Source organism: Rhinolophus sinicus, chromosome X (assembly GCF_036562045.2).
Source record: "Rhinolophus sinicus isolate RSC01 chromosome X, ASM3656204v1, whole genome shotgun sequence".
Lineage (NCBI taxonomy): Eukaryota > Metazoa > Chordata > Mammalia > Chiroptera > Rhinolophidae > Rhinolophus > Rhinolophus sinicus.
Window position 1 is genome coordinate 41,077,509 of NC_133768.1, and position 17,136 is coordinate 41,094,644.

A 17,136-nucleotide genomic window follows, 5' to 3' on the forward strand; every position below is an offset into this window, starting at 1 on the left:
AATTGGTAACAGACAGAAGTCAAGGGTCAAAGAGAATGTGGGGGTGACAGAGAAGGGGATAAGAGAGGAGGAAGGAGCAGTGTAGACATGGTGACATAGGTTTCTTGGCTGCCTCTCCTAAGCTCATGAGGCCAAAACTAGCACATCAGGGGGAGCCCAGCTTTACGGAGAGCACAACTTGCATCAAATGTAGTGACAACCTGTCTCTAGTAATTACTTTTTGCCAGGCACTCTTTTAAGTGCCTTACGAGTATTAACTCATTTAATCCTCACAAAAATTTCATGAGGTAAGTCTTTTGGATTATTCCCATTTTACATATTAGAAAATTGAAGCAGACAGAGGCTATGTTTGTATTTTATTTTTTGTTTGTTTCTATTTTACAGGAAACTGAAGCACAGAGAAGTTGAATAACTTGCCGAAGATCAATCTAATAAATTGTGGAGCTGGAATTTAAACTTAGGATTCTGGCTTCAGAGTCGTGTTCTTACCCATCATGATATGTTACCCCTTACAATATGTTCTCAGGATAAGTATTGGTTCAGGAAACATTTATTTCAGGTATATATGTGTGTGTGAGTATGTGTGCTTATGTTTGTATTGGATTACAATGTAAAATGTATTTATTCCTGTGCGTCACAAAAATTTCTAAAAGCTACTGCTCTGGCAATAGTAGTGCTTAATTATGCATCTTCAACCTCACTATAGATAATACAGATTGCTCTCTAAAATGATTATATCAAATCACATTCCCACCAGCAGTGTAAGAGAGTTACCTGTGTTCCACATCCTCATCTGAACTTAATAGCATCAGACTTTTAATATGCTGCCAATTCAATGGGTGTGGAATCGTACCTTATGTGATTTTAAATTGCATTTTTCTGATTTCTATTACATCATATTGTATATTTTTGCCATTCGTGTTTCGCCTACTGTGAATCATCTGTATATATCCCTTAATGTATGCAATACTACATTCACAACAACTCTTTGATGAAACCAGTAGTTTGGATGCAGAAACTCAGGCTGGCAGAAACCTTGCTTAAGACCACCCAGCTAATGGGTTGTTGAATTGGGATTTGAGTTCAGACCTAGAGGACCCATAAGCCCAGGCCTTTTGTTTTACAATACATGCCAGGGATCAAAGCCATGTTAGAAAAAAATAGAGGAAAGGAACAAATAATTTTGACCATGTAACTATTTCATATGTCTAATTAGGTTTGTGCAGTTAACATAGATTATTTGCTTATATCCTCACATCAACCTGTGAGATAAAACATATTATCTCCAGATTACAGGTGAAGAGACTGAGGCTCAGGGAAATGAAGTGATTTGCTTTGGAAAAGTTAAATTACAGCTAATAAGAAACAGAATCACAATTCAAAGGCGGGGGTAAGAGAGGAAGAAGGAGTGGCGGACATGGAGACAGAGGCTTCTTGGCTGCTTCTCTGGAGCTCATGAGGCCAGAACTAGCACATCATAGGAAGCCCTGTGTGATTACAAAGTCCATAAGTCATGCAGGGTCTCTGGTCCCACTCCCCACATAAGAACGCAGGACATGGTGAGGCCAAAAAGGAACACCCACGGAGCCATAGGTAGGGGAGTCATACCACTATATTCTCGCTGGAGGCTGGGTTGGAGACACAGAGAGCAAACATCCGCCAGTACCCCAACAAGGGGTCTCCCTGCACCCCAGTCTCTCTGACGGTCGGGGGAGACACAGACAGTAAGTAGTAGCCACACGGTTCGCAATCCACTGTCCACTTTTCTGCCTGCCAACCAACCCACCTTGCTTGCTAGCTGCAATCCCCCGTACTAACTGCAATTCACCGTGCTAACTGCAATCCGCGCTTGCCAGCCACCATCATTAGCTGCTAGTGTACCACAGCAGTTACATTAGTGGCCAATGGCTCAATGGTTACAGCTGACGGCCAACTAGCCACAGCTGATGACCATCCAATCACAGTTGATGGCCATTTACTACCCGAGCTAGCACCTTTCCATGTGAGGCTGAGAGCCTGGAAAGTGCACTCCTGGCTCTGTCCCCACACCATACCTGTTCCACAATCATGGTGCCTATCTGTAGGTATTCTTGGTATGAGGTAAAGGTCTCCCCCCAGTCAGGCCTGCCTCATCATCTCCTAGAACCATGGCTTGACCTCCTGCCCCACCTTCTCCTTAGAGCCCTAACAAACACTGCTACTCCTTGGACAGAACCAGGACCCCACCTACCATTTTCCTCGTGTCATGCGGGGTGTAATGCAGGGTCTCTGGTCCCTCTCCCCACATAAGAATGCAGGATATGGTGAGGCCAAAAAGCAACACCCACAGAGCCACAGATAGGGGAGTCATACCACTATAGTCTCGCTGGCGGCTGGGTTGGAGACACACAAAGTAGGATCCACACGATCTGCAATCCGCCGTCCACTTCTCTGCCTGCCATTCAACCAACCAAACAACGCAGTCATGGCAGCCACATCAGTGGCCAATTGGCTAACTGGTTACAGCTGATGGTCAACCAGTCACAACTGATGGCCATCCACCACCCAAGCCAGCACCTTTCCACGTGAGGCCGAGAGCCTGGAAACTGCTCTCTGGGACTCTGTCCCCACACCTGGTCTGGGGCAGCCTTAACTCAGCCGGCCCAGCCCTGCTGCCTCCCGTTAACCAGCCAAGCTAGGTGAGCTCCCAGCCAACTTCCACAGATTCATTTTCCATTGCCCCAGGCTTCTCTGATGAAGCCCACTCACTTTACATGGTAAACCAGAAATTTCTAAGTCAGGGTTCTCAAACTGGGTTGCACATTAAAATCACTTGCAGAACTTGAAAAATCGTGATGCCCCTGGTAATACCCCAGACCCACTACATCAGAAACTCTGAGGATGGTACCCAGGCATCTGTGATAGTTAAAGCTCCCCAGGTGACTTCAATGGACAGCCAAGCTTGAGAACCACTGTTAAGGCATCTTCTTCAAGCTCCAGCAGCCACACTCACACAGTGGTTTCCACATTTTAGTGTTCATAGGAACTTCTTGGAACATTTGTCAAGATTCAGATTTTTAGGGACACAGACGTCGACATTGTTAACAGTCACCACTGATAGTTTCACTGCAAGTCATCAGCAGACCGAATTTTGGAAAATGCTGCATTAGAGACCATACGGCATGGAAGTGGGATGGGCGCAGGAGGCCTCTGGCCCTTTAACGATTAATTAAGAGATTTCCTTTAAAGCTGTGAAGCAGAGCAGGCTAGGGCTGCATTTTTTCATCCTAGTGGATAAGGTAAGGGAGCGTGTCTTAGAATGGACTTAATGGACTTCTCCTTTTCAGTTACCTCAGCCTTCAAATAAGTGCTATCTTGTTCCCAGCCCTGGAGAGCAGGAGGGGTATGCTGCTTTGTCCCACCTGCTGTTTCAATTTTTTTGATGCAAAGAGACCAACTTAGGAGACCTTGGTTGGTCCAGAAGATCCTCCCAGAGGAAGCAACATAGGGCCTGCCTGCCTGCCTTTTATTTTTTTCTTGCCCCATCTTTTGTGAAGCCAGGATGCGGTTACCTGTGTGAAAGAAAAGGGTCAGAGTGACATTCTTTAAGCTTGGGCTGGAACGTGTTGCTGAACACCAAGCCTTTCAAAATGGTCCTCTTCAGCATTCTTAGAATTATTTTTTGGGGCCTGATGATTTTTATGGAACACAAGGTCCAAATGGCAAAGGTAGGGCAGCGCTCTACTGCCCTCCTGGCTGAGGCCCCTACCTCACCCCTGATTCGGGAGCTGTTAGAAGAAGCCCCTGACAAGCAACAGAGGAAGCCATGGGTCCTAGGGCATCCCATGCGGTACATGCTGGAGTTGTACCAACGTTCCGCTGATGCGCGTGGGCACCCTAGGGAGAACCGCACCATTGGGGCCACCATGGTGAGGCTGGTGAGGCCCTTGGCCAATGCAACAAGATCTCACAGAGGTGAGTTATCATGCCCTACTGTCCAGAAAGGGAGAGAAATGGGGAGGAAGAGTTTAGAGAGGATCTGTGAATTTACTGTCAGGCTTTATTGTTTGGTGGGCAGGTTTTTTCAGGCTTGGTTTTCAAAGGGTGGCAAATTTGGAGAAAGCTGGCTCCAATCCTGCTTCCTTTTAGGGCCCCAATTGAAGAAGAGATTGCCTTCCGGACTACCTGAGGAATCTCTCCGAGGCCTCAGGGCAATGGAGTGATGTGTCAACTCCTATCTTTCAAAGAAAGTATTACTGCTTGTTATGTCACTGAAAACTGTAATTGAGAAATACCCATATACATTCTTGTGGAGGGCTGTTTACATGTTGTCTTATTCTTAGAAGCAACAAGTACAGATTGCTGAGTTGGGGGAAACTTACAAAGCCTCAGAAAGGACAAAAATAAGCTAACATCTGAGGGTCTGTATACCTGGCTCAGTGAGCATCTGCTATTGCACTTAACACTTAATGACAGCTACTATCATTAGCTGTCATGGAGCAATTAGCTTAATTTTTAAAGGTAAGAAAACTAAAGCACAAAGAGATTAAATAACTTACAAAGGTCACAAGGACAGTGAGTGGCAGAGACAGGATTTGAGCTCAAGTCTGTCTAATTCTCAAGTCTGTTCACAACTTCTCAAGTGTTTAAATGTTGTACCCTGATATCTTTGTATATCAAGCAGTTTTTCTATTTAGGCCATTTTGCTACTTTAGGTTTTTGGTACTAAATGTATTTTAGAATTATCTTTGCTCCCATCATGCTTAATTCTGCTTTAAACATCTGCATTAGACACTGTTCCAGGACCGCAGTGAGCTCCTGAAGAGCAGGGCTCTCTAGGGAATACAGATAGCTATCAACTTCAAGGAAATCTTGGGAACCTGGTGAGATCAATCTTGGGTCTTTGCTATTCTCAGAGATGACAACAGACAGAATATACAATTCCTCCTCCGAGCAAAACAACCAACATCCTCCTAGCTAACCTTTACTGTGAGCTTACCACATGCCAGTCATTGGGCAAAATACTTTACAAACATAATTTTCCTTAATCCTCACCACTATCAAATGAAATAGGTACTGTTAACATACCCATTTTACAGGTGAAGAAACTGACACTCTAAGTAACTCACGGAATGTATCTCAGCTAGTAATTGGTAGAGCTGGGTGTGAAACCCAGGTTTTCATGCTCCAGAACCTGCACTTTTAATCACCCTGCTGTGCTGACTCCACAACAGATCTTAATTGAGCACCAGGCACTGTGTTTGGGTTGGGTATAAAGAGGAAAATAACTGCTTCCCTGACCTCTCCAGGCTCCCATTATAGTAGAATGCATAGATAAGTAATCGCATAATGGTGTTACAGCATGATAAATAATTTGAAAAGGATGAGCAGTAGGGCCCCCAGGACTCCAAAGAAGAAATGGGTCACTGCTTGATGCAAGGAAAAGGAAGTAGGGGGACAGTTGGAAGGCCTCACTGAGTGGGTGGTATTTAAGCTGGACCTTGCAGAAGGAGTAAGGAGACTATGCATAAAGAACCAGGGAAGTGTGTTCTGATTAAGGAGACAGAAAATAGCTTGGTGTAGGTGGAGACTAACTTGACAAATACTGGGGGTGCCAAAAAAATGTACACACATGGCTTGTATTCATCTTTTGTTATCGGTATATATTGAGTATTACAATTTTTTTTAATTAAATTTATTGGTGTGACAATTGTTAGTAAAATTACATAGATTTCAGGTGTACAATTCTGTATTACATCATCTATAAATCCCATTGTGTGTTCATCACCCAGAGTCAGTTCTCCTTCCATCACCATATATTCGATCCCCCTTACCCTCATCTCCCACCCCCCACCCCCCGCCCCCCTTACCCTCTGGCAACCACTAAACTATTGTCTGTGTCTATGAGTTTCTGTTTCTCATTTGTTTGTCTTGTTCTTTTGTTGTGGAGAAAAAGGAACCCTCATACACGGTTGGTGGGAATGCAGACTGGTGCAGCCGTTATGGAAGGCAGTGTGGAGGTTCCTCAAAAAATTACGAATAGAATTGCCATATGACCCAGCAATCCCTCTCCTGGGTATCTACCCAAAAAAAATCTGAAAACATTTAGAGATAAAGACACGTGTGCTCCAATGTTCATTGCAGCCTTGTTTACAGTGGCCAAGACATGGAAACAACCAAAATGTCCTTCGATAGATGAATGGATAAAGAAGTTGTGGTATATATACACAATGGAATACTATTCAGCGGTAAGAAAAGATGATATAGGAACATTTGTGACAACATGGATGGATCTTGAGAGAGTAATGCTGAGCGAAACAAGTCAGACAGAAAAAGCAGAGAACCATGTGATTTCACTGATATGTGGTATATAAACCAAAAACAACAAAAGAGTATTACAATTTTAATACCGTTTTTCAGTTTCTTAAAATGTGTATGCATTTTTGGTACCCTCTATTTATTCAGCACCTACCTACTGAGTGCTAGGCACTGTTCTAGACGCAAGCATAAAGGTGTGATCAAGATAGGCATGGTTCTTATGGGTGAGACAAATAAGTAAACAGATAATTGCAAATCGTGGTAAGTGCTATCAAAGAATGAAATCAGTTATTTTCATAAAGAACCCCCCCCCCCTTTGCATGAGCTTGTCAGGGAAGGCATCATTGAAAAGGTGACATTTGAGCTAAGGTTTGTAAAATAAGTTAGGCATGGAAGACTACAGAGAAGTCTGATTTAGGCAGAAGAAACAACATGCGCAAAGGCCTAGAGGGTAGAAACAAGATTGAAGAGTAGAAGGGAAATGAGTATGGCTGGAGCCTATGGTGTATTGTGGAGAGTGGCAGGGTATGAGGCTGATGAAAGGCAGGGACTTGTAGGCCATTCTCAGGGATCTGGATTTCACTCCTAAGTGCAGCAGACAGCTGCACAAATCAACTCTGTACAGATAATATGAGGCTAGAAAAAAGGATGCCTAGAATTAGGCCAGTATCCTGGTCTGAATGTGGAACATACTGGCATCTAGGGACTCTGGAAAAGGATCCAGAAATGGATGATGAGAGCAGAGCCTGATCTTTCCATCAGAAGATGACCCAGCTGAATTGAGCTTGCCTGGAGAGCTATGCCAGGCCCAATCCCACAGGATGTGTGAGTCAGCCATTTCCCTGAAAAGTTCTGAGCAGACCCTGCTTACTCTGATCCTTAGCAACTCCACCCTGCCTCAGGAAATATGTGATGTCAAAGTCTGAAAGGAAAGAGCAGTTCCTCACCAGACAGTCTGCTGGAGGTTGAGTTGGATTCCTTGCCAGGCAGGGTGGGGCAGGTGTATGGGTGAGCCTCTTGGAAAGATTATTGTACGATGGGAGAGTGGAGTAATTTGAGAAATCAAATACAAGCCTGGCTTGGGCCTGGGGTGAATGATGACCAGTGCTCCAAACTTGGGCGTTTATTAAGCATGAGTTGCAACCTGAACATTAAAAAAAATATCCTGATGCATGATGACATTAAAGAGCTTCTATATTGAAGGTCCCAGGCCTACAAAAGAATTCCAGGCTTATAGATACAGTGAAGAAATACAGTGAATAATATGTAAATTAACCTGCAAATGTTTAGTAATAATATCTTTGAAAATGAAACAAGGATTTTTCCTTTTTTTTAATTAAAGTTTATTGGGGTGACAATTGTTAGTAAAATTACATAGATTTCAGGTGTACAATTCTGTATTACATCATCTATAAATCCCATTGTGTGTCCACCACCCAGAGTCAGTTCTCCTTCCATCACCATATATTTGATCCCCCTTACCCTCATCTCCCACCCCCCACCCCCCTCCCTCACCCTCTGGTAACCACTAAACTATTGTCTGTGTCTATGAGTTTTTGTTTCTCATTTGTTTGTCTTATTCTTTTGTTGTTTTTGGTTTATATGCCACATACGAAATCATATGGTTCTCTGCTTTTTCTGTCTCACTTATTTGGCTTAGCATTATAATCTCAAGATCCATCCATGTTGTCACAAATGGTCCTATTTCACCTTTTCTTACTGCCGAATACTATTCCATTATGTATATATACCAGAACTTCTTTATCCATTCATCTATTGAAGGATATTTTGGTTGTTTCCATGTCTTGGCCACTGTAACAAGAGCTGCAATGAATATTGCAAAACACTTGTCTTCATGTATAAAGGTTTTCAGGTTTGTTGGGTAGATACCCAGGAGAGGGATTGCTGGGTCATACGGTAATTCCATTCGTAACTTTTTGAGGCACCTCCACACTGCCTTCCATAACGGCTGCACCAGTCTGCACTCCCACCAACAGTGTATGAGGGTTCCTTTTTCTCCACAGCCTCTCCAACACTTGTTACTATTTGTCTTGTTGATGATAACCATTCTGACTGGGGTGAGGTGATATCTCATGGTGGTTTTTATTTGCATTTCTCTGATGATTAGTGATGTTGAGCATTTTTTCATATGTCTATTTGCCATTTGTATGTCCTCTTTGGTGAAATGTCTCTGCAGGTCCTCTGCCCATTTTTCAATTGGGTTGTTTGTTTAATTGTTGTTGAATTTCATGAGTTCCTTGTATATTCTGGATATTAGCCCCTTATCAGAAGCACTGTTTGCAAAAATTTTCTCCCATTCAGTTGGGTGCCTCTTTGTTTTGTTGATGGTTTCTTTTGCTGTGCAGAAGCTTTTAAGTTTCATATAGTCCATTCGTTTATTTTAGCTTTTACTTCCATTGTCTTTGGAGTCAAATTCATAAAATGTTCTTTGAACCCAAGGTCCATAAGTTTAGTACCTATGTTTTCTTCAATGCAGTTTATTGTGTCAGGTCTTATGCATAAGTCTTGGATGCATTTTGAATTAATTTTGGTACATGGTGACAAACAGCAGTCCAGTTTCATTCTTTTGCACGTGGCTATCCAATTCTCCCAGCACCATTTATTGAAGAGGCTGTCTTTCCTCCATTGTATGTTTTTAGCTTCTTTGTCAAAAATTATCTGTCCATATTTATGTGGTTTTATTTCTGGGTTCTCAATTCTATTCCATTGGTCTATGTGTCTGTTTTTCTGCCAATACCATGCTGTTTTGATTATTGTAGCCCTGTAGTACAAGCTAAAGTCAGAGAGTGTGATACCTCCAGCATTGTTCTTTTTCTTAAGATTGCTTTGGCTATTCGGGGTCTTTTGTGGTTCCAAACAAATCTGATGATTTTTGTTCTATTTCTTTAAATAATGCCATTGGGATTTTGATGGGGATTGCATTAAATCTGTATATTGCTTTGGGTAATATGGCCATTTTAACTATGTTGATTCTTCCAATCCATGAGCACGGAATGTCTTTCCATTTCTTTGTGTCTTCTTCAATTTCTTTCAAAAATGTCTTATAGTTTTCAGCATATAGGTCTTTCACATCCTTGGTTAAGTTTATTCCTAGGTATTTTATTCTTTTTGCTGCAATTGCAAAAGGAATTGTTTTTTGTATTTCTTTTTCTGAGATTTCATTGTTAGTATATAGGAATGCAATGGACTTTTGTACGTTGATTTTGTAGCCAGCAACTTTACTGTATTCATTGATTGTTTCTAATAGCTTTTTGGTGGAGTCTTTAGGGTTTTCTATATATAGCATCATGTCATCTGCAAAGAGTGATAATTTAACTTCTTCATTCCCAATTTGGATGCCTTTTATTTCTTTCTCTTGCCTGATTGCTCTGGCAAGGACTTCCAACACTATGTTGAAAAGCAGAGGTGATAGGGGACAGCCCTGTCGTGTTCCTGAATGTAGAGCAAAGGGCTTCAGTTTTTCACCATTAATTATGAGATTAGCTGAGGGCTTGTCATATATGGCCTTTATTATGTTAAGGTATTTTCCTTCTATACCTATTTTATTAAGTGTTTTAATCATAAATGGATGTTGTATCTTGTCAAATGCTTTTTCTGCATCAATTGATATAATCATATGATTTTTGTCCTTTATTTTGTTTATGTGATGTATCACATTGATGGATTTGGATGTTGAACCATCCTTGTGCCCTGGGGGTGAACCCCACTTGGTCGTGATGAATAATCTTTTTAATGCATTGTTGTATTCGATTTGCTAGAGTTTTGTTTAGGATTTTTGCATCTGTATTCATCAAAGATATTGGTCTGTAGTTTTCTTCTTTTGTGTTGTCCTTACCAGGTTTTGACATCAGAGTAATGTTGGCCTCATAAAATGAGTAAGGAAGTACTGCCTCTTCGTCAATTATTTGGAAGAGTTTGAGCAGGATTGGCATTAGATCCTCTTTGAAGGTTTGGTAGAATTCACTAGTGAAGCCATCTGGTCCCGGACTTTTGCTTTTGGGAAGGTTTTGGATGACTGATTCAATTTCGTTACTGGTGATCGGTCTGTTTAGATTTTCCAGTTCTTCATGGTTCAGCCTTGGAAGGCTATATGTTTCTAAGAACTTGTCCATTTCTTCTAGGTTATTGAATTTGGTGGCATATAGTCCTTCATAGTATTCTTGGATGATCCTTTGTATTTCTGTGGTGTCCGTGATAACTTCCCCTTTTTCATTTCTGATTTTGTTAATTAGTGTCTTCTCTCTTTTTATCTTAGTGAGTCTAGCCAAGGGTTTGTCAATTTTGTTAATCTTTTCAAAGAACCAGCTCTTTGTCACATTAATTTTTTCTATTGTCTTTTTGTTCTCTATTTCATTTAGTTCTGCTCTGATTTTTGTTATTTCCTTTCTTCTGCTGACCTTGGGTTTCACTTGTTCTTCTTTTTCTAGTTCTTTAAGATGTAACATGAGGTTATTTATTTGGGATTTTCCTTATTTCTTGAGATAGGCCTGTAATGATATAAATTTCCATCTTAAAACTGCTTTCGCTGCATCCCAAAAATTTTGGTAGGATGTATTTTCATTGTCATTTGTTTCTATGTATCTTTTGATCTCTCCTCTAATTTCTTCTTTGACCCAGTCATTCTTTAAAAGTATGTTGTTTAATCTCCATGTATTTGTGTTTTTCCCCACTTTCTTTTTGCAGTTGATATCCAATTTCAAAGCCTTGTGATCAGAGAATATGCTTGGTATGATTTCAATCTTCTTAAATTTGCTGAGGCTGATTTTATGTCCCAATATATGGTCTATCCTTGAGAATGTTCCATGTACACTAGAAAAGAATGTATAGTCTGATGTTTTAGGATGAAGTGCTCTATAAATGTCAATTATGTCCATTTCATCTAATGTGTCATTTAGGGCTGCTATTTCATTATTTATTTTCTGTTTGGATGATCTATCCATAGCTGTCAATGATGTATTTAAGTCCCCTAGTATAATTGTGTTTTGGTCAATTTCTCCCTTTAGTTCTGTTAGTAGTTGCTTGGTATATTTCGGTGGTCCCTGATTGGGGGCATAAATATTGATGACTGTTATGTCTTCTTGTTGTATAGTCCCCTTTACCATTATGAAATGTCCATCTTTGTCTCTTGTTACCTTTTTCACCCTGAAGTCTGTTTCATCTGATATCATTATGGCTACACCTGATTTTCTCTGGGTACCATTTGCTTGGAGTGTCAATTTCCACCCTTTCACTTTGAGTCTATGCTTGTCCTTGTAGCTGAGATGTGTCTCTTGGAGACAGCATATGGTTGGGTTTAGTTTTTTGATCCAATCTGCTACTCTGTGCCTTTTTATTGGTGAGTTCAGTCCATTTACATTTAGGGTGATTATTGATATGTGAGGATTTCCTGTCATTCTATCTTTAGTTTTCTGGTAAGGCTGTGTCTCCATTGTTTCTTTGCCTTTTGTTGTTGTCTATTATTTCTGTGTGGTGGTATTCTATGATGTTTCCTCTGTTTCTTCTTTTATTACAGTATATATTTCAGTTCTGGATTTTTTTGAGTGGTTACCCTTAAGTTTATGTAAAAGAAAGTTTGATATTTAGAGTATTCCATTTTCTTCAGCACGCTTACTTTCTCCATTCCCATATTCCGGTTCAGGCCTTTACTCTCCACCTTATTATGTTTTGGTTGCCACAAATTGTCCCTGTTGATGGTGGTCGAATAGCCTCCTTTAGTATTTCTTGTAGTGCAGGTCGTGTATTAGAAAATTCCCTCAGCTTCTGTATGTCTGGAAAGGTCTTTATTCCTCCTTCATATCTAAAGGATATCTTTGCTGGATATATTATTCTTGGCTCATAATTTCTCTCTTTCAATAGTTTGAATATTTGGTTCCACTCCCTCCTGGCTTGTAGAGTTTCTGCTGAAAAATCTGACGATAATCTAATGGGCTTTCCTTTGTAGGTTACCATCTTCTTTTTCCTGGCTGCCTTGAGGATTCTTTCTTTGTCGTTGATTTTTGACAGCTTCAATACAATGTGCCTTGGAGAAGGCCTGTTGGGATTGAGGTAATTAGGTGTTCTATTTGCTTCTTGGATTCGAGGATCCAGTTCTGTCCACAAGTTTGGGAAGTTCTCATCGACAATTTGTTTGAATATATTCTCTGTTCACTTCTCTCTTTCTTCTCCTTCTGGTATGCCCATTATTCTTATATTTCTCTTTCTGATGGAGTCAGAAAGTTCTCCTAGAATTCATTTCTTTTAAGTGTCAAGTCTCTTTCTTCTTCCATCTGTGTCATTTCCAGGTTTCTATCTTTGATGTCACTGATTCTTTCCTCCATCTGGTCAGCTCTATTACCTATTCTGGCTATTTCATTCTTAATTTCTTCTATTGAGTTCTTAATCTCCAGAAATTCTATTTGGTTATTTTTTAAAGTTTCAATCTCTTTCGTAAAATGCTCCTGTTGTTCTTTGATTGAGTTTCTGAGTTCATTAAACTGCCTATCTGTGTTTTCTTGCATCTCGTTGAGTTTTTTCAGAACTGTAATCTTGAATTCTCTGCCATTTAAGTCACATATTTCCATACCTTTAAGTTCCTTTTCTGGAGACTTTTCACTTTCTTTCTGAGCCGTCTTGTTGCCTTGGTTATTCATGGCAATTAATGATTTATTATTTATCTTCCTAGACATATACAGGAGTGGGTTCTGCAACAAGTTTATAGGAATACGTCTTTCTTTTGTTTTCTAGTCCATGGTGGTAGAATGTTTCATGTTTTCTCTGACTGCAGCCCTGTTTTCTCTCCTACACTGCAGTGTTATGTTTTCTCTGCACTATTCCAGCTTCTCACACAAGGGGGGTATTCCTTGGAAGGCGGGCTTCTCCTCTATTAACAGTTCACCTGGGTCATAGAGCACCACGTCCCTGGGGGGATTTGGAGAGCTTTTGAAGTTCCAAAGCTCTTCCTGCGCCAGATTCAGAGCCCGTGTGTTTCAGCAGTTCCGTTTACTCCTGCAGGGATCCGCCCTGATAGGCGGGGCAGGGGCGGGGTGACTTGTGAGAGGTGGCCCAGAGCAATGGCAGCCACCTCCACCACAGCGGGTCCTGCTTCCACAGCTCCCTCCCCTTTGCCGGAACTAGTTGGGCTGGGAATCTGTGTCTGACGACCACAGTTTTCAGAATGCAAATATTCTTCTCTTTTGATCTGACACTGCTAGTGTTCCGCTTCTAGCACTGGGCAGGTGAGGGTGGGGCAAGCTCTTGCAGCTAGTCTCTGTGCCTAAGGCGTCCATTCTCTGCTCGGCTGTGAGGGCTTAAACCACAGTTTTCAGCCTGCTTCCCTCAGTCTTTGCTCCGAGGTCTCTGCCGTGAGCACTGGTTTCAGCCGTGTAATATGCTGTCCCCTCAGCCCTGTGGGCCATAAATGCAGCCCTAGAAGTCCGAGTTTTCCCTCTCCCCTAGCTGCGGTAGTTTTGGGATGCTGTGAGTTTGGAGCACTGAGCTAGGTCTGCGTCCTGCCCTCGTATGTCTCCGTCTCTGCACTTCTCCCTTCCCTTCTCCCCTGCTTGCGCAATTTGCCCACCTTTAGGTGAATTCAGTAGTGAGACTCTTCATCTTGCCTGTCTGTTGTGCAGGGAGTCCTTTGTGGAGTTATTGTTGTTCAATTTGTTGTGAATTCCAGGGGAGATTTCCAGAGGCTCACCTCATGCCGCCATTTTGATGACGTCTCTTGAAAGAAGGCTTTTTCTTGCAATGTCTGGTTTTTGTAATCTTTACTCTTGACCTGTGCCAGGAAGGGGCACAGAAGTTCAGAGCATTGCAGGCTCCGCCTTCCACCCTTTTGGCCACTGGGTGTCAGCATTATAGTTTGGAATATTTCTTGAACTATCTGTATCAGTAAATTTTATATTTAATCTCTCTCTCTCTCTCTCTCTCTCTCTCTCTCACACACACACACACACACACAACTTAATCACTAACAGGCATGCAAACAAAATATTTATATAACTAAGGCCTTTTTGAAATTGGTATTTAGAGGAATGGTGGTACAATGAATAGGTAAATGAAGAATCATTTCCAGTAAGAAGTAGAAAAAGGAGAGACTGAGGGTTAAGGCCCAAAAAAGTAACTGCTCAAGAAGTAATTCTTAAAGTAGAAAGCAGAAATGGCAAAATAACTGCCCCTGCCAGGAGTGGATAGACAAAATTATTCTGTGGCATCTTGGCCCTGGATTTGAAGTGACAGCTGGCCATAGCCCCGACTATTGGACTGTCACTCCAAAGCTGCATCTTTATAGTGTTATGACACGAGGACTCATTCTTAATTTGTGTATGTCTGAGCAATTCTCTTAATTGGTCACCTTTAATAGTCAACTAAAAACATGATTGATCTTTTCCCATACATACAATATACACACAAAGAAATTCTACATTTGAGCGTTTTTTCTCAGCCTTCTGCTGTGAGTGATCTAAAAATTAGACACAACTTCCCTTCTTAAGAGAAACAGACTTGGGCTCAAATCTTGATTCTATCAAATACTGGCTGTGTGTCCTCTGGCATAGCTTCTCTGAGCCTCAATTTCCTTGTCTGCAAAAATAGGAATGATAACTAGCTCATAAGAATATTGCAGGTTAAAGAGTTAATGCACGTAAAACATCTAATATATTAGTAAGTGCTCAATAAACAATAGCTATTATCATGATCTTAAGTTAATTTTCAGGCTGCTTACAGCTCTCAGTGTGTACTAAGAAGGTATAGTACACCTGTAAGGGAGATTCAGTCTCCGAGGCAAGAAGCTAATCCTCTGCTCTTGTTCCCTCTTACTTATGCAGGCCTCTGGAATATACAAACCCTGGATTTTCTCCTGAGGCCAAACCGGGCTGTGTACCAACTAGTCAGAGCCACTGTGGTTTATCGCCATCAACTCCACCTAACTGGCTCCCATCTCTCCTGCCATGTGGAGCCCTGGGTCCAGAAAAGCCCAACCAACCGCTTTCCTTCCTCAGGAAGAGGTTTCTCCAAGCCTTCGCAGATATCCAAAGCTTGGACAGAGATGGATATCACACAACACATTCGACAAGGACTCTGGAATCTCAAGGGACGCAGGGTTCTACGACTCCACTTCATGTGCCAGCAGCAAAAAGGTTGTGAGGGTCTAGCGCTCCCATGGCATGACACATCATCCTTGGACATTGCCTTCTTGTTACTTTATTTCAATGACACTCATAAAAGTGTTCAGAAGGCCAAACTTCTCCCCGGAGGCCTAGAGGACTTTATGGAAAGGGAATCTTTTCTCTTGCGGAGGGCCCGGCGAGCAGGCAGTATTGCATCTAAAATTCCCGGTCCCTCTCAGGATCATGATGGGCCTGAAAGTAAGCAGTGTTCCCTCCACCATTTCCAAGTCAGTTTCCACCAGCTGGGCTGGGATCACTGGATCATTGCTCCCAATCTCTATACCCCAAATTACTGTAAGGGAACATGCCCTCGGGTACTACGCTATGGTCTCAATTCTCCCAATCATGCCATCATCCAGAACCTTGTCAATGAGCTGGTAGACCAGAGTGTTCCTCAGCCCTGCTGTGTTCCTTATAAATATGTTCCCATTAGCATCCTTCTGGTTGAGGCAAACGGAAATATCTTGTACAAGGAGTATGAGGATATGATCGCCCAGTCCTGCACATGCAGGTGATAGCACAGGTACAGGTAGCTCAGGTTTCCCAAGAAATTGGAGTAGGGTTTAAAGTAAAGATTAATGTTAAAGCTGCAGGTGATCCTCTAGCTAGTGTATGGGTTTTATTCCTTACCTTAAGTGTTGTTACTTAAATCTCTTCCCCTATTTATGAGCTTCTCACTTTAAAGAAATAGCTCTGACACCAAATATCAGTACGTTTTAACCACTAGTTAGAGCCCTTAATGCTTGAGTAAGATGTTCCTTTGGAGATGTCCTCTCTATTTTCTTATCTTTTTATTGTGACTGTCAAAAGTCACCGGTCCATGATGGTAGAACTTTAGGAATTGTCCCACCAAGGCCTGGTAAAGGTAGAATCTTCCTAGTATCCATCTTCTGAAGCGCTCTAGAAGATGTGGGGTGAAGAAAGCAGCTTGAGATTTTTATACTCTTCTTTGCCTCCTACATCTTAGAAAATAATACCTAATCAGAAAGTCTGCCTACTTGGATTGCCCTCTAAATCTAAAAGGAAGTTTTCTCAGGTGGATTAGAAAACTTTTAAGCAATAATGTCCATAAAAATCATTTGAGGGGGACAGAGGAAGAGAATATTTTCTACACAATCAGGGCTTTTCCTCTGAACCTGGGAAAAATATCTAGGATTCCTTCCTACCCCAGGGTGAGGAGAGCAGCCTTTAATAAGGCCAATAGGGAAACTTGAGTATGGAGCTGTCTGAGATTAAATCACTTCAAAACCACCTGCATCTATGGTGAAGAGAAAGAGAGGAAAAGCTGTCATTGCTGATTAGGAATACATATGGGGGAATCATTTTAAACTTTCTGTGGAACAATAGATTTTACAGGGTACTTTCTTGTTTTATGTAACACTTAAAGTCCTGTTAAATACTCCACAACAAAAAGCTCCCTAGTAGCGCAGAGTCTAGGAGTTGGCCTGGATGCAGGTGGAAGGGGTAGAAGGCTTCAGTTAGGAAGCTTGAAGGGCTGTGGGGGAAGATTGAAACATGCTGAGGCCTGGGGCTGACTTCACTCTTGGCTTGCCTGTTTGTGCATATTCTGTTTGGCTCTGGGCATGGGTCTCTGCGGGAAGATGCGCTTGCTGTCTTGGGAGACATGGAGCTCTACCTTAGACTACATGATGCTTTCAGTGTGACTCTTTTC

General features: G+C 41.7%; 1 protein-coding gene across 1 annotated transcript; it reads left to right on the forward strand.

Annotated features, from left to right (window-relative positions):
• Positions 1-3,393: 3,393 nt before the first annotated feature.
• Positions 3,394-16,184, forward strand: BMP15 (bone morphogenetic protein 15). The gene is made up of 2 exons (XM_019717327.2): positions 3,394-3,954; positions 15,123-16,184. The coding sequence occupies exons 1-2, from the start codon at positions 3,630-3,632 to the stop codon at positions 15,977-15,979; spliced, it is 1,182 nt and encodes a 393-aa protein (XP_019572886.2). The 5' UTR covers positions 3,394-3,629; the 3' UTR covers positions 15,980-16,184.
• The last annotated feature ends 952 nt before the right edge of the window (positions 16,185-17,136 follow it).

Excerpts from the sequence above, each read along its gene's own strand:
- BMP15 (XM_019717327.2), top strand. The coding sequence starts at position 3,630 with ATGGTCCTCTTCAGCATTCTTAGAATTATTTTTTGGGGCCTGATGATT. Across the intron at positions 3,955-15,122 it reads TGCAACAAGATCTCACAGAG|GCCTCTGGAATATACAAACC; the intron begins GTGAGTTATCAT and ends TTACTTATGCAG.